Below are 18,357 nucleotides of genomic sequence, written 5' to 3' on the forward strand. Positions count from 1 at the left end.
CACAACCCTTCATTATTCGATTTTAAACCCAGCTGTCTAGCCTCAATTGAAAGTTAATGGCAATAATGATAATATCCACACAATATCCCCCCCAAAAAAAAATCAATATGATTAAAAAAAAACTCCACCCTTCGATCACAAGGATTGTTGACCAAAGACCCTTTGATTCAACCATAGAACTACTCCTTTTACCATGTCCTCAAAAGGGAGGGATTTAAAAAGATACTACAAACTGTACCAAGGTGAAACAAAATCCTTAATATGATAAATTAGAACCTTGAAACTTATGGCTTCCCAATGGTTAAGACGCATGTACAGATGTGACTCACACTTGGGCCTGCTAATATCCATAAAAGATAAGTGCTTTATCCCAAATATGGTACATTCCCTAGAAGAACCTCAAACTTCGCCCCACCTATGGGATCCCAAGGATTAAAAACCATGCACAGTTGTGACTCATACTTGGGCCATTGTAATATCCACCCACATTCCCTGACAGCCCTACCTTTGTGCAATATATGCAAACTAATGTAGCAACCATGTTATGCATGAAGATATGTAAGCACCTCATGGCAGTGGGAAGTACCTAAAGATATCATGACTATAAGCTCCATGCCTCTTAATTCCACACATTTAAACCCCTATGATTTCCAAGGACAATGACCATGCTCACTTCATTGGTGGATTCTAACCTTGCACCGTGTTCATAGAAGCTTTACACGTATAGCTACCCCCAGCAGAAATCTGAGCATGTTGTTGGACATTGCCTGTCCCCATCGACGAGCTCCATCTTTTTCACATCTGTGACGGCCCTTAGGGCCTTTCCCAAAATGGGAAGGGAAGGTTGCCCAGATAAGTCTCAAAAATCATTGGTGGAACCGGTTCGCCCATCAAAAAGCTTTCAGAAATTGCACAACGGGCATGGGTTGTTGGGCTTGGACACAAAAAGCTGCCCATCATCAGGGAGGTCCAGCACCCAAGCTTTTCATAACTATGAAGGCCCTTCCATATCTGTAAATACAGAATAGTCCTTAACTATGTATCAACATACTAAACCGAGACGATTAAGATTAATGTAGTATTGATGGATAACTTGCAGCCATCTCCAATACAAAGTAATGTTGAAGACCAATAAAGTCAGTTGAAGCTCAATATGAGCATTGATATAAAGCAAAAGGGATAATCCTCTCCCTTGTTTGCTGAAGCTCCTCCAATAAGCCCACCCTTGGATTCACAAGGTATAAACCAGCTTCAACCTCTGCTTCAAACAAATCCGAAGCCGTCACTACCCCTATGATCTCCATCACACCTCCAACACTCGGAAGGGATGGTATTTACAGGAAAGAAAAGACTCTCTGCCGAAGCAATGAAGACAAATTTCTAGCTTGGTCATGTGTAATCACAACATACTTGAGATCACTGCATGATTACATAATATAGCTAGCCTTCCTCCTCATATATGATATATACAATTGCAGGAGGAAGACAAGGCACACACCATAGAGCAGTACACGGAACCCTTCACAGTAAAGTCCACTCATTCTCTTGCAGGCTTGCTCTCTTCTCATCTTCACCAATTGCAGGTCCCTGTGATGGTTTCTTCTCAAAGAGCGATGATTTGGCTTCAAGAATGCGTGTAAAGAGATTGAACCCATTTTCGGGTTTTGCATTATGTGAGCTTTGCTGCTCACGAACTAGACGCCTCAGTAGGCTTCGATCATTTGTAAGCAGATTGCTGTAGTATCTACTTCCCTTTTCAGCTAGCATAGAGATTGCCCCTACATCACAATCCTTGGTAGAGTACGACGCCCTTGTATCTTGCAGCTCCTCTGATGGATACTGCAACATGGTCTCAATCGTCTCATAGACCTGCAAAGACCCAATTTACTCACATTTTCTTGAAACATATCAAGACAATTCAGTCCTTTAAAGCGAGATAGCCACAACTCAAGGGTCTCTAATGAAGTCCCACTAGTCCCCATGCCCCAAAGACACATGGAAGCATGAGGTTGACTTAAATGTACCTGGCACAACTGTTCGAGCTCCTCTGCATCCATGCCCTTATTGCATATTGAAATGATGAAATTCTTGCACTCCTTGAACTGGGATGACAACAAATCCTTCTTGACTAATGGGGACAATTCAGCGATTGCAAAGCCTGTCCCCAGCTGTATGTGTGTGCAATGGAGGAAAGAAACCTTAAGGCTTTAGTAATCTCCCAAAAACCTCTTCCCTGGAAGGTGTGATGGATATGCAGAAGTGCCACATTCAATGGAGAGAACTGTTAAGAAACTCACTATGGCTTTGAATAATTGCTCAAAGAGATCAACCGGTGTTATGTCCTCCAATGCATCCAAGGTACTCTCTCTGTGAGTAACAAGGCTCACCATTAGATGAGTGTTACAATTGCAAAATAAGGATGAAAGAAAAGGAAGGGAAGTGGTTTTTTGGTTTTTTTTCTTTTCTTCGGGAGGAGGGGGGGGGGGATGTAGAGAGACGGAGAAACACAAAATAAACACACGCACACTGCAAGATCTTCATCAAACAAAGGCGCCTGCTTGGCTGCAGGAATTGGTTTTGCTGAAGCCCACAGCTCCTGCCAAAGGTTACCTACAGAAGGAGCAAAGGTTAGGAACACCTCTTTCCTTAAACAAGAGAAAAATTTTAAAGCAAGAACAAGCCGAGGAAACAATTAACACATTTCACCATAGGTCCCTTGTGCCCAAGGACTGAGACTCACCATGGGATTGCATCCTTGCACTGAGATACCCTCGGGATTCTGTTTCTTGCTCAGAATCTTTGACTGAAGACCCAGATACTGGGCCTTGCCTCCAATCTAAAGGTGAATACCACCTAACAAAGTCCTCTAGAATGCATCCTGGATTTGCAGCCTATCACATTGCAGCATTAGCAGATCAACAAATGCCAGAAAATCAGAAAAAAAAACTGATGCAGGTTGAAGACAAATTAGCAAAGAGCCAAAACACATTTAAAATCCCACCTTGAAAGCCTGCATGTCTGACAGAAGCTGAGAACATCCAGGACCGACACTGAACATGGAATCACATATATAAATAGATTAATTAAAAGGGTAAAGCAGACATAGAAACAGCTATATAGAACACCTCCGCACCATCTAACCTTCCAGTCCTTAAAACAAGCTCCTCTGTTTCCTTTATAAGATCTTCTGTCAGCACAGGTCCTTCCTGCAACATGTACACGTCAACAGAGAGAGAAGGTAAGAAGGACAACCACCATAGAATTATGCCATCATTAGATAGTTAAACCTTGTGAAGTTAGACATGCCTGTGTTATAGGTGAGTACACTTGCTGGCCTGTTTCTAGCATTCTCAGATCTGCAGCAGGACAATCTGCTCCAAGTCGCAAAAGTACTTGCCCTTCTTTCCCTTTGGCAAACAACCTAGAAGGTTCCAGCTTCTGCTCACTATGTAAAACACCTCGGGACCTTAGCAGTAGAAAGAAGCTGTCTAAGTCTGTGATACTTTGAGGACCCATGCTTTCTGCTGCACTCTCACTCAAGGCATCCAGCAACAACATATCTGCAGCATGGCGTTTCTGCCTAGCAATACAGCAGTTGATGACCTGCAATTTCTGAAGGATAAGGCAGTAGCGCAAGTCGGGTTTTGCATCCATTGGAAGCCTTGGAATCGGCTGTCCTTCCTCCCAACGACGGCGCAACTGCATTGAAATGTTACTAAGCTGTTAGCAGAGGCCACTAATGCTAAGCATGCCCTTCCTACTAAGCTGTCAGCAATGCACATACCTCGGATATAACTTCACACCAAAACTCTGCCATCCTTCGGGGTGTCCCTATACCACCCATAATTTCAGCCAAATGTGAAACAAAGCTTCCCGGTGGTGCTCCATGTATTTCCTCTGGCAGCCTTGTTTGACAGGAGCGTTCAAGACCCATATCAAACTCGCTTTGCTGTGTATCTGCACGTAATACCACAAAACATATCCAACAATCTTTACTGTCTGCCAACAGTGAAGTAAACCTTTTAGCAATCAATGGTCTTTCTAACCACTTCACATACAAAGCCTTACCAGCCTCAAACAATGACCAGACATAAGCCTGTATTTCTTCACTTCTAGAGGTTTTGGAGTCCTTGCTTTCTCGAAGAAGAGAGTTCCTCATGGCTGTCAGGCCTGATACTAATCCACCGCTTTGAGAAAAATCTTTCTCAGCTTTCAGCGCTTCTAAATCTTTTAGTTTATCCACAGGCCGTGCCACCCTACAACAAAAGGTTAGATTGCACAATTCAGTAACCACGATGCAATGCTGGATGCTTAGGAGATCATAGAAGGTTTCCTTGTCCAGGTAGAGAGGCTCACTCAATGACTGCAGCCAGCTTTCTCAACAGTTTTGAAGATGGAACCACCACCATAGACATAGCCTTTTTGTACGCATCTTCCTCAACTGGATCTTTTTTGGGACTCTGCACATACAGGTATCCATCCATCTTAGAAAACAACTTCAACACAAGACCAACAGGTGTGTACAACCAGACGAAATAAATAGTTGCATTTGACCAAACACCATTTAAAAAAGGGTGAGCTCTGCAGGAAGAACACCCCAAGATATGGTCTCTTTATCCTATCACTGCCATTCTTCCAGTCCTTCGCCTTTATTTATAGGCCATATCGGATAGGTTGTTCCAAAAAAAAAACAAGTGTAGGAAACACTACAGACCTGCCATAAAAAAAAAACATGTGTAGGAAACACTACAGACCTGCCATTTCTTTCTCTGGTGAAGTGGCATAGAAGTTGTTCAGTGTCATGGTATCCAACAGTGCTGGCTATTCTATGTGTGCATTGTTGATGTGAGTGCTTTGGTGGGGATAGGTGCTTAAAATGGATTGTGTGGAGTGGTTTGAACATAAGTGGTTGCGTGTGTAGGGCTGTGTGTGCAAGTGTATGCATATCTGTGTTTTAAATTTTTACTTGGATAAATGGGTGTATGAGTGTGTGCACATAGTACATACACCCAAATACATGTGCCCTTGTGTGTGCATGTGCACGAGTGCAAGTGCAAGTGCATGGGGGCGTGTCTGAGTGTGTGTGTGAAAGAGAGAGAGAGAGAGATATAATACTGACCTCAGATTCAGCTTGATCTTGATCAAGATAACCACCATTATCTGCCAGTATGTCCCCATCACAAACCTCTCGCTTCACACGATCCACTGCCATGAAGTAGTACTCCCAGAATTCATGCTCCGTCATCCTTTTCGGTACATAGTCAAACCTCAAATTTTGTAAATCTATATCCTCCTGCACCCCAAAGAAGCTTTTTTTTAACAAATTCTTCATGGCCGCAATCATAAACAAAGATTACTTATTAAGAATGGGATACACTCCTGTCCTGCAGTTCGGTAGGAAAGCTAGCCCCATCTATATGCTGGTGCATGTAAGATACCTAACTTGTGGGCTCTTCCACGATATCTAGTTGGTAGGAGATTGCCCATCTCCCTCTTCCCACGGTCACCAACTTTGACACGGATGCATAGACTAGCCATATGCTTGATCTCAGGGAGAAAATTTGCCTTGTTTAAGGCTATTCCTTTAGCTCAATTCTGGTTGGTTTCCATACCTTAATCCAATCCAAAAACATACACAACTCAAACCAAGAAAAAATTCCAAACCTCAAGAATTGCCCTTGGTATTCGCACTTCTATGGGCACATCACCTACACCACCTTCAGCCTTATAACAAAGGAAGAAGAACTTTTCCGGATCCTGTTATGCAAAAGTCAACCAAAACCACCATAGTAAACAATCCCCCCCCCTCCCCCCAAAACCATACTTCGCAAACCACAGGGACCTGATAATGTGTTTCCCAACACCATAAGCTAAATGGACTTGGAAGGGAAATAAACCTTTGAGATGTTGAGGATGCAGTTATAGAGTTTATCTTGAAATTTTTTCTCCATGTCACTTTTGACACTCCACTGCAAATTTTCTGTGGTTTCATCTATTCCTGCACATTGAACAAATTAGGCCTGCAATGAGCGAAACCGTGGAATCCAAACCTCAATAATGAGGTCAAAGGCCCCATTAGTAACTCTCTCTTCCAACCACAATCAAATCAAACGACAACTTTTTACTTTGTGTATTACATAAAAGAAAAGATCGTCACATAGACTGTAATAAGAAGCCTTTATTTTCTATGAAATAGATAAGGCCCCCTTCTATTTTGTCGCCAAGATTATCACTCGAAGAACCTTCACAGTTAATAATTATGATCTTCACCACAATGGCACAATGCATCTTGACTTTAAAAACAGGACATAATCAGATGCTTGTCTCTTTAAACGTCACATAACACCTTCTCCAGAACCCAATAATGAACTCATGCAGGCTACATTGTAGCTAAAATGAAAGCCTTAATAAGCTTGCACAATAGAAAGATTCCTCAACCTGAGACATGTCACACACCGCTTTAGATACGGTTCAGATCAAACAAAGTGCTGATACTTTGCCCCATACAAGTAATGGGCAGCCTGTGTCAGGGATGGGCTGCCCCAGGATAGATGCATTTCCCACGTGGAAGCAGCCACAACCAGGCCTAGGCAAAGAAGTACCAAGACGGGCAGAACTTGTGTGACACACCTACGAGGATGCAGGGCAAAGCCAAACATCAGATAGCAGCTGACAGGCAACGTCAGACAACTCAGGTGACACATGGCACATGCCACATGCCACATTGTAGCGATGACATCGCAGTGGTGACGTGGCAATTGGGTATAGCTGGCCGACAGCTTTATATTTGGCCAACTAGGAGCATTGGTGCATATATATACGCATAGTTGCCAGGCGTTTCATGAAACGCGTTTCATAAACATTTCTTTCAAATCCCAGACATTTCAAAAACGTTTCATACAAAACGAGGGGGTTACAGGCCCCAAAATTCACATAGAAGTTTATAATATGTAAAAAATATGTTGCCTTCCTTGGAAAACAAGATTAAACATGCATCATTTACACATTAAAACATGTTTTCAAGTTAAAACTAAAGAATCTGGGCTAAAAAACACTTAAATCGTATAGTTCCCAGGTGGACACGAATGAAACGCATTTCATTCGTATGAAACATTTACGAAATGTTTCTTTTCATTCAAACTGAATGAAACGTTTCCAAGGTGGACACGAATGAAACGCATTTCATTCGTATGAAACATTTACGAAACGGTTCTTTTTATTCAAACTGAATGAAACATGTTTCATTACAACTATGTATATACATGAGTAGCCAAATCGTCATATTCATCTGCTTTCCTCAATGTTGGACTTCATAGAGCATTTCTCTGTAGGCAAAGTGCTAGCCAGGAGTGTGCAATGGGTCACAAGGCTGCGATTTGACGTCTTCATTCTCAGCCAAATCTTGAATTTCAGTTGCATTACTTCTTTCTTGTACATAATACAAAGCAGTAGTTTAGGACTCGTGTGTGTGTTGTATGTCTGATTCAGCCACACTCTTCTATATCTAGAAAATTCCGCCACACACTCTTCTTTCTCTCTTTGGAAAATTGCAGCACATAGGCGCAAGTGTTCTACAATTGGTATCAAAGCCTAGGGAACCTGCAAATTTCTTTTGTTTGCTCGCACCCTTGTGCGTTGACTGCTTGGATAGGATAGAGCACCTAGATTCCGAGAGTGCACAAGTTCGGGTTTGGGAAAAGTGAATATATGAGTTCTTTTCATCACAACTGGGTTATTTGGGATATATTGTGCTTCCCTGCAAGTAGCTAAAATGGAGGCCGTATCTGCCTGTCTCTCGACAAGATGGAGTCGGCACCTTGAGCACCTAGTATTCCGGATCTGGAATCTACAAGGGCCTGCACTTCAGAGCAACTGTTGAACGATTCCGAGATGAAGTGGCAAAACTTTCAAGGATTTCCTCTTGGCCCGGATTTCAGCCCGCACTCCGAGCCTTGGAGACCTGTGGCCACAGAGTACTAGATGGATCTTCACAGAGATGCGAGCCCGTGGTTTTAGTCCTGCCTTTGAGGACAGATTCGCAGCCAGTCTACTTTGTGCTTGCGATCATCTCAGGCCAACCCTCAAACAGATTGTTCCAATGGCCTCAGAGGAGCAGCTTCGACAACCTTTGATTTGAAACCCCCTGATCCGTTTACCGAGTGGCCACATGCTAGGGGCCCGACCGCACATCCTAGAGCGCCTTGAGCATGGGACCAGCCAGGTCTCTTGGAGATTGGCAGTTATCTCACGAGGAACAAGAGAGAGGACTGACAAGGATCCAGGGTAGAGAGAGGATCATCATTGACATCGATTCAACTATTCCTCCAAAGTCGCTGACTCCTATTCCAGACCCGATCCCCCCAATGTGGCTAGGCATGTTCACCAGACACCCTCCTTGTTCTGCAAATACTGCAAAGAACACAAGCTCGGACAAAATAAACTCTGCTTAGGATCTCTGAAAAGGTCACTGCTCTCCTCCAAAATCTGTAAACTCCTGTCACATAAGAAAGTCTCCACAGATACAAAACAACTCCCGAAACTGATCCTCAAGTGAAGTAGCTGGAGATAGGCCCCCTCTGAGTGTTGAAAAACTCATGTGGGAAGCAAAACGCAGCCAAAACACTACTATCCAACAAAAAATAGCACTCCACCGCCGACAGAAGGCAAGGAACATGTAGAAACCGGGAAACCATGTAGGCCAAGATCAAAACACAGGTATAGATGCTCCAAAATCAGCAAAACGCTGACTGAAATCTGAAATTCAGAATCCTCCTCAAGTACCAAACTGCCTCCAAAGCCACAATCCAAACAAAAAACCCCCTCTGCAAGTGATCTGTGTCCATTGGAGAAAAAAACGCAGCCAAACAAAGGCTACAAACCTGAAAATTCAGGTCAACCAGTGTCCACACCTCCTATGAGGAAAAACACCGAAGAGAAGGTACCTTCGGGTCCAACAAATGAAGCCCAAGTGAAGGTAGAGCTACCAGCAAGATCAGTTCAAAAAAACGCAGCAACCATGGTTGCAAATCTGAAAACGCAGAGGTAAATGGGACTGTAGAATAGGCTGACTATGGAAACGCTGAAGCCTCAGATCAAGAACTGCTGCAGAGAACAAGTACAATCAGGGAGGGGGGAGGGATGGCACAAGATAACTAGAAGGGACATGCAAAAGAGGAGCCCAGAGAGCTCCAAGAACAGGACGTGGGAAAGCAAGCCCAAACAGGCCAGAAACGCAGCCTGTTGGGACAGCAATGTTGCTGCCCAGACCTAAAAAAACAAGTCGCCTGAGAACCCTGGAAGGTGCTGCCAGAAGGGCAGGTATGCTGTCTTGAAAAAAAATGCCCCTGTCAGGCTGCCTAGAGACTACCAACTGACGCCCTGATGAAGGGGGACTGCAACCCACTAAATTGGGGATGAATCAGCCCTGAACTGAAACGCAAGCTTCAACGCATGAAAAAACGTAGATCTGTCCACAGGCAAAAAAACGCAGAAATCAAGAGGTAGAGGAGGGAGCATCTAACGTTGACAATCACCGGCGCTCTGATACCATGATAGAATGTGCAGCAGAAGAAGGGAAAGTGAAAACACAGGAGAGAGAGAGTGAGAGAGAGAGAGATGGAGAGGAAACACAGGTGAGAACCTTCTCTCAATATCATCACCAAAGGGAATACATGTCCCGAGCAAGAGGGGAGAACCTCGTATGTGAGGGACTGCAACTAGGCAAGCAGTAAGATATGAGGAAGGCATGCCGGCTATATATATATGCCTACATGAAGGCAGCCGACTGGAGGTAAAGTGCCCACACAACTAGGAAAATACCCAGGACCATAAAATGGGGAATAAATATGGGTAAAATATATGAGGGGTGACCAGCCCCTCTGACTAACATGGTCAGCCCTAGAGGCTAAAATAGGACACCAAATATGAAGCCAGCAAGTAGGGGATGATGTCTAACAATATGGACTGCCCTTTCATATAGTTAATGACGGGGACTCCAAGTTTTCTAGACATTTCTGGTAGCTAGTTTTCCAGAGGTTGGAGACCAAGTATGAGTTCCTCTGATCATCCTCAATCTGATCGGCAAACAGAGAGGGTGAATGCATACGTCTCCAAGAAACCATCAGATTAGGAGTACATCCCGATGATCGACTTTGCCTATAACACTGCTAAGCATGCAGCTACTAATCATAGTTCGTTTATGTTGATGTACAAATACCAACCTAGAGCTCCAATAATAATTGGAAAGGGTATTCAAATTGATGCAGCTAGAGAATTCTTACCAGATATGCAAAAAATGCTAGTCAATGCAAGAGAGGCTATCAAAAGTGTACAAGATCGTGCACAATTTTATCCTGAAAAGCAACATTCACCGAGGGAGTTCACCAAGGGAATGCTAGTTTATTTAAGAGTGTCCAAGAGTTCAGAGTCACCTAAACAAAAGTTATCCCCTAGGTACTGTGGACCTTACAAGATCTCGAGCAAGCAAGATGAACTTGAAGGTCAATAGTTAAGTACCATAAGCTCTAGATTTACAACCAAGGTGGACCTACAAAAAATCAGTCTTTTTGCATCATTCATAGGCCGTTTATGCTGATGTACGGATACCAACCTAGATCTCCAGTACAAATTGGACTTAAGGGTATTCAGATTGATGCGGCTAGAGATTTCTTACCAGATATGCAGGAAATGCTAGTCAGTGCACGAGAGGCTATCAAAAGTGCACAAGATCGTGCACAATTTTATGCTAATAGGCAGCATTCACCAAGGGAATGCTAGTTTATTTAAGAGTGCCCAAGAGTTCAAAGTCATTACCTACGCAGAAGCTTGGGAAGTTACCCCCTAGGTACTGTGGACCTTACAAGATCTTGAACAAGCAAGCCTCAAGGTGAATTTCAAGATCAAGAGTCAATTACCACAAGCTGCAGATTTACAACAAAGGTGGACCTACAGAAAATCAATCTTTTCACATCATTCAATAAAGCAAATACAGCAATCCTTGGTGGGGCGCCTTCAAAGGGTATTTGGGACCCATTCAGGTGTACCTTTTCTTCTTCTTCTTCTTCTTCTTCTCTCTCTCTCTCTCTCTCTCTCTCTCTCTCTCTCTCTCTCTTATCTCCGCTACATTGTGCAATTGTCAAGAACCAAGGTGCTGAATATTCATTATCAAAGTATAATCTTGTCTTTAAGCTTCCACATGTTACAATAGACTAGAGTTGCCTCCGAATGTGAGATCATCCAATCTTTCATGTCAGTCGACCGAAAGAGATGCTGAGAGCTCAAGATAACCTTGTTACCCCTCAAAAACTTGTTCAGGTTGAGGACTTGTCTTATGTTCCACATGAATCCGAGAGGATTATAGATTTCAAGGAAAGACAACTTAGGAACAAGTTGATCCCTGAATATAAGATTGAGTGGAAAGATAAGGCGGAGGAGGACTCGACTTGTGAATCGGCAACTAGTTTAAGTAAGTGTTTCATAATTTCATTTAAGAGTAAATGTTTGAAGAGGGGAAGAATGTTATGTATCTCGATTCTAGCCACTAATCTACGAATTAGGGAACTAATCCAATGGAGTTAGGAGGCCCCGAGATTAGGGATTAGCAGGCTGATACTTGGCTAGGGTTTTTGGATTGATAAAACAAACTTAATGGCCTTTCATGGCAAGTTACTTATGGCGTAGTTATCACTATATAAGTGAGAGCTTCATGCGGATGCAAAAAGATCTCGCTTATATAGTGGTGCTCCAAGACCCGTGCTTGGAACGTTACAATGTGAGGGTTGGAAAGATTCACATATGATTCTTGGAGCGATTTTGAAACATAAAAGTGAAAGTGTAATACATAGAGGGAAGAGAATGATAGCAGAAGACTTGATTCTCTCAACAAAATAAAGATGAAATATTTACAAAGAGTCCTACTAAATTTATTAAATTGCTTCCTAAGTTCTCTATAGACATAGCAAGAAACCCTCCAATTGTTTGAAATGTGGAATGGGGAGGAAGCATAATTTTTGGTTGTAGTTCATTGGTTTTAAGGTTGTTTTTAAGTGTCAAAATAGATATGGAAGAGGTGAGGAACTCTCTAGAATGGAAAAATTGAGGAGGATTTGTCATTCACTAATGTGGGCACATTTGAGGCCATTAGGTTGGCATGATTTGGCCATGGCGTTTGGAGCTCATTGAAGCTATCAAAGATGTACTTGCTTTATGCTGATTGAGCTTGATATTGGAGTGATTTAGTTGCTTGATAATTGTAAATTAGTTTGCATTTTGCATTATTTGCGCTCATGCTCAACCTTGTCTATCCCTTTGTAGATTAGGACCCACAACATGGGTTGATTCTCTGTTAAACCCTGATCCTAACAAGTATACACATAGAAGATGTGTAGAATGGAGAGAGGTTCTTGTTATAGGCCACCAAAAAGTAGGCCACCTGCCCAAATTGGGCAACAAGAATTCGTAGTGCTCAAATTGGTAGTAAACTCCTCCCCCACACCCTTTTAAGATTAGGGCTCACAACATGGGCTGATTCTTCAGCTAAACCACCCTTCACCTAAAAGGTAGCCTTCTACACATGCAACAAGAAGCAGCCTTCGTCAGCAAGCAAGGGCACGGAAGAGACCCACAATGTTGAATGAACAAAGAGTACATCGTGTACCCAATATTGGAGACAGGTGGATACAAGATTGTTCAGTTAGATTTAAAACACTGGAGTGTGGACGAACTTGTTCAGACTGTAGCCATTTTCTCCAGATCTAGATATAGAATAGGTTACAGTAGTCAGAGCAATAGAGTAAATACTTATCACTTTTCCACCTTCTCTTGGCACTTCTGATTTTGCTAGGCCTTATTTGCTCCTTTGGGTTTCTGCCTCACACTCTGATAGGCCAGTGCTGCCTTAAATGCCCCGACCATCCACTAGTTCTATCACTCCACTGCTTGTCCCTTTAAAAGCTAGGGCTCACAAGAAGCCATATCTCCACTAGAGCCTAACCCTACTTTGCTCCTGAGTCACGTCACATGTGCATGCACGAGAGATATGATGATATTGATTATATTGACATCAATAAAGGCCTAAATCACCACAAAGACTCCTTATGCCTGCAATTATTCACTTATTTTTCCCTAAAACAAACACCTTTCTACATTGAAAACAATGCACCCTTGCAGTAGAAAAATGTATAATACCAATTCCTGGTGTGGTCGATCTTCCGAAATCTGTCTTGAAATCTTCTTTAATTTCTGTCAGCAAACGCTCTGCTTTTGCCGCTGCAGTATGAAATGCTGCAAGATCAGGACAAGCAAACACGCAATTAATCAATGGGTTGGTGGGAACACTACTGCAGGTCACCATAGAACTTAGAAGTAGTTTTGGGTTCCAGGATACCATGCACAATCAGAAGAAAGTCCCCCAATCATGAGAAAATGATCAGTTTTGCAATATTCTGAAAACAAAAAAGTCTTTACCATTTTTGGCTTTGGAAAGAAAGGAGGACTCCATCAAAGCTCCACGCGCAGTACGCCCCATCCAGAACTATCCATCAATGGCCAGAAACCCTAAATGAATCCAGAAACCCTAACTGCTGACCATCAGAAAACTGAAGTAATCATCTGCAAACCCTTGTCATCACCACAAACCCTTATGATCACCGCATATTAGATGTTACATCTTCCCAAAGTGACGAGAAAATGGAAGCTTAGAAACCCTAATGACCACCAGAGACCCTAACGATATCCAGATCGCGTTTGATCGATGCAAACAAAAGCTTGATTCCAACGCACTGTTTTTTCTATCGAATCATGGCTGACTGCCATTCCCCCATCTTCTGTGGAAAGACACTAAATACACTTCATTCTTCTGAATCGGCTGATTGATGGACAAAAAGGGGTCTTCCTACTGCAGGGTGGATCGATCACCAGTGTGCTTTTGCTTCATATGAAGGCCCATTCTGTTCATCTCGCTCCCATAGCCATAGCCATAGCCATTGTTGGGGGGGTTAGGGTTCTAACGAAGATAGAATCATCAGAAAAGGAGAAGAAAGCAGGGAAGCTTTGGGAGCAGTACATGCGAGTCTATGTCGTCGCGATGCGCTGCGGCCTGCTGTGAAATCGAGAAGGGTACAGCGATGGAAGGGGCGTCGTGGTGCGTGCAGGCTCGGCCGGCGAGGGTGGGGTGGGGTGGGGGGGTTGAAGCAGAAGAAGAAAGCAGCTTGTTTTTTTGAAAACTTGAATGGAAGTGGTAAAATAATGATGGCTTTAAATGTTGTTGATCATTTCTTTGGCTTTCCACCGCTTTAATGCCTTTTACATGTTCAAACTTGAATCCATATCCAACAGTGCAACACCAACACCAACACCAACACCCATTTTGACTCAGTTTTCCTTGAGGTCCATCACACACTCATGGTGTTTACACACTCAGGGGGTTCACACAGCAACACCAACACCCATCTTGACTCAGTTTTCCTCGAGGTCCATTAGACACTCCAGTGTTTACACACTAAGGAGGTTTACACATCACCATGCGTGCCTAACCGTCTAGCCCTCGGGGCCTTTACACACACTCGCTCCGTGTTTTCATACACCATCAGCAAAAATGGAAGGTGGGCGGCAATGGATAGAGGAGATTCCGTTCAATGAGAGATGGCCAAGGAATGAGTGCCTTTCCATTCAAAAATGGCAAGCGGGCGGGCAATGGACGAAGGAGAGACTCCGTTATTGAGACATGACCAGGGAATGAGCGCCGACCATGAATCGCAGCCAGGCCTTTGATTGCTCGCCTATCATCTCACAAGCTTTACACATTTTACTTGGCAATCCACTACACACCCATGTTTCACAATTCTTTTACAGAGAATCACGGCGGCCGATAACGAAGTGGGCACTAAAAATAGATCAATCGTGTGCATTCCCTCCCTTTTTTCACACCTCCTTCTTCACGCTTGAGAGGAATCACGGAAATAAATTATAGCTACAGATGCAAGGAATCTATAAAATGGGCAGGGAATATGTGTTCATTGGGTTTCTTGATGGAAAGATTAAAACATAGTTTTTCCTTCCCACCCAACCCAATGTGTAAAGGGTGATGTGGGATACACGTTAATTTCCCTCGTTGTGGGTGGGCGGGAAAATGTGTGTAAATCCCTAATTTAGCCAACAATAAAAAATACCATGTAATGATCCATGAATAACCAAGAGGTATGATTATACTACCCTCGTTTGGAGTCCATTTTTATCACTTTTGTTGCTTTAAAACCATGGCTGGACAAGCAACAAGAACTCAAGGAATCTTGCATCAATGCTCCAATCATGTTATCGTATTACAAGGTCAAAATGGTAATGAATGATTGCATGTGTTTACACCAAGCATTAAGCACTCACAAATGAGAGTGTGTAAACATCCTTATAGATCCATATTGTTCCACTCTGATTATGCAAAACCTTTTGCCATTTTGAAAATACTAGCCAATTATTTTAAGATTTTACATATAGGCCAACCCTCAAAGGAACGTGCAATTTAAGGGGCTTTTCCATTGGAAATTTTGTGTTTCTATACACTATTGTGCAAAAAACAAAATCGCCCATCATGAAAACTCTTACCTTTAAAAGTCACATGTATTTTTAACTGAATTTTATAAATTTGAAGCTCCTAAGTATAAGATTTTTGAAACCTTCAAGTATAAACTTTGCATGTATCATTTAAATTAAAGAGTTAGAAACACACTAAAGCCTATTTTTTGAATATTGATAACATTGTATCCATGGAAACTCATTAATTGTGCACATTATCCAAGTGGTTTCGTATAACATGATTTTCTAACTCAAAAGGCGTCCTCTCTTTTAGACATCCTTCAAATATGTCTGACAATAAGTACACTTGTAACTGCACTACCATTCTTAAGAAACTAAACAATTTCTTAGCCATGTGCATTGCAAGGGTGAAAGCATATGCACCTAATGGATGCCTATTACATTGTCCGTACCTTTGAATTGTGTGAAGCCACATGCTAGAACCATTTTCCTTTATGTAAGGCCTCCCTTGAAATCAACAGAAATCCATTACCTTAAAAGCCACAAAGATGTGCAAGGCTTCCCTTGGAATCAACAAAATTGTTATATCCTCGACTTCACTTAGTCCATTATAAATATTGATGCTTAAAACATATAAATATTGATTCTTAAAAAAGTAAGAATATTAATACTAAAAAAATGCAACATCACCTTATTTCAAAAAAGATGTTGACACCATCTTCTAACTTGAATAGCTTATACAAATGAAAACATTACTTAGTCAAGGTTTATCCCAAAAGGACAAACCCTTTATAGGCTTATCTTATTTTGATACCTTGCTCGTTCAATGTTTGACAAATGAATGAAGCTTTCGGAAGATGAACATTTATTTAAGAGTGGTTGATGTTGCATGCATACACCCATGTGCATGTGTACATAAATGTGTGTAGGGGTGTGAGTACGCACAAAGTTGTAGAATTTTGACCTTTTTTCTCCCCTTATGAGATGAGTCTTTCCATTGCAAACGCATGTTAAAACCTTTATGCATCCCCTTACACATCTAAAGAAGAGAGTTTTACATAGCAAAATGCAAATGTAGATTCCTATTTATTGCTCATGTTTAAAGAGTATCCTTCTTCGTCTCTTGAGTATCCTTCTTTGTCTCTTGAGATTTACATAAAATGCAAATGTAGATTCCTAAACACTCTAAATTATTACTCATGTTTATTCTGTTTAAAGAGTATCCTTCTTCGTCTCTTGAGTACGTATGCTTCTCCTTGTGACTCCCTTTGTGAACCCATGTGTGTTTTTTGCCTTCAAGAGTTTACATATGTACTTAAACATGCCGCTACTACTTAACCTTATCTAGCTCCATTCTCAAAAACAAAAAGATATCTCCATGTCATACAAGCCACATCCTTAATATATGTTAAAATTGGCCTTTTTCTCAATGTATAATCTTAAGAGTTATTCTTCAAGGATTGATGTTGATGTTGCCAACCTTTACACAAAACCTACACTTTTACCCTAATTGACTATTTCATGGCTACTTGTCATGTTCTTTCTTATCGTGAGAAGGATTTGTTGTACATACTAAGTATGATGTGACATTTTTTGACTTTTCTCTCTCAAGTCTAGCTCCCCACTAAAACTTTTAACCTTTGAGGCATTTATGAGCATTGTGCATTCCAAAGTCAACACAAATTATTGCCATCATCTCTCTCTCTCTCTCTCTCTCTCTCTCTCTCTCTCTCTCTCTCTCTCTCTCTCTCTCTCTCTCTCTCTCTCTCTCTCTCTCTCTCTCTCTAGGGAGACATGCAATACGCATGTGTTCCTATGCAATATGCATGCCAATGGTGTGGGTAATCTTCTCCAATGAGTTAGTGAGACCATGGTTAGCTTTCTCGATACAACTTGAGTGAAGAAGGATTTATAATGTGCATTATAAATATTATTTTTTTGGTTAATGCTTTTACTTGGTTCTTGGGTATAACTACCGATCAAAAGAATGTGATCCTTTTTTATTCTCCAATTGCATCATCTATGTTCTTGGAAAAATATTGCAATGTATTTTGTGGGAGTGAGATGAAAGTCAAGGCTTTGAAATCTATCTTATAGATTAGGTGAAAATGTGAACATGCTTATTCATATCTACCAATTAAAAGAATGTGATTCTTTGCTATTCTCCCTTTCCATTGTCTATGTTCTTGCAAAAGTTTGCAATTTTTGTACAAGAGAATTGAGATGAAAAACAAGGATTTGATGTTGGTATATTAGTTTAATTATTAATAAAGTGAAATGTGGGAACTTGCTCTTATTATGCTCTATATTGAGATGGTTCACATATATGAGTTGGACCTGTTTATCTCTTCTCTGTATTGAGATGGTTCACCTATTGAAGTTGGTATATGAGATTTATTATTGATTAAAGAAATGTAGGGACTTGATTATTGATCAAATCAAATGTAGGGACGTGCTTATTCTTCTCTATATTGAGATGGTTCTTCACAACTTTTATGGGAGCGATGAAGGCTAGATGATGTAATTTTTTAAATCCCAATGGAAGATGAAAAAATGATAATTGTTTACATGTTTGGCTAGTCAACTACACTATGCATCAATACCCATATAGTGGGATGTTTTCCATACAACCCCTTGATGATATCAACATTACTGCCAAGTTGAATCTAAGTATCACACTTTGGATAAAATTAACTTCTCCAATGTTCATTATTGCCAAGTTGAATCTAAGTATCACACTTTGGATAAAATTGACTTCTCCAATGTTAATCTTTAACTCTATTCACAAATATAAGTCAAGGTAAAATTTTAGGTGTGGGTGAATTTCTA

The 18,357-nt window shown here is 41.5% G+C and overlaps 1 protein-coding gene across 2 annotated transcripts; it reads right to left on the bottom strand.

Moving 5' to 3' along the window:
- Positions 1-1,042: 1,042 nt before the first annotated feature.
- LOC147614640 (Rab3 GTPase-activating protein catalytic subunit) lies at positions 1,043-14,231 on the bottom strand. Of its 2 annotated transcripts, XM_086779909.1 has the most exons (16): positions 13,465-14,231; positions 13,186-13,281; positions 5,898-5,998; positions 5,665-5,757; positions 5,120-5,293; positions 4,357-4,460; positions 4,069-4,256; positions 3,785-3,957; positions 3,307-3,699; positions 3,142-3,206; positions 3,002-3,050; positions 2,741-2,891; positions 2,526-2,610; positions 2,298-2,367; positions 2,025-2,168; positions 1,043-1,869 (listed from the first exon to the last, which is right to left on the bottom strand). In XM_086779909.1, exons 1-16 carry the CDS (start codon positions 13,523-13,525, stop codon positions 1,522-1,524), a joined length of 2,295 nt encoding a protein of 764 aa, XP_086636035.1. In that variant the 5' UTR covers positions 13,526-14,231; the 3' UTR covers positions 1,043-1,521. The 2 variants fall into 2 exon arrangements, with proteins under 2 accessions (XP_086636035.1, XP_086636036.1); XM_086779910.1 differs by lacking the exon at positions 5,665-5,757 and having other exon boundaries at positions 13,465-14,225.
- Positions 14,232-18,357: the final 4,126 nt, after the last annotated feature.

Source organism: Cibotium barometz, chromosome 41 (genome assembly GCF_041138505.1).
Source record: "Cibotium barometz isolate CiBa-2024 chromosome 41, ASM4113850v1, whole genome shotgun sequence".
NCBI lineage: Eukaryota > Viridiplantae > Streptophyta > Polypodiopsida > Cyatheales > Cibotiaceae > Cibotium > Cibotium barometz.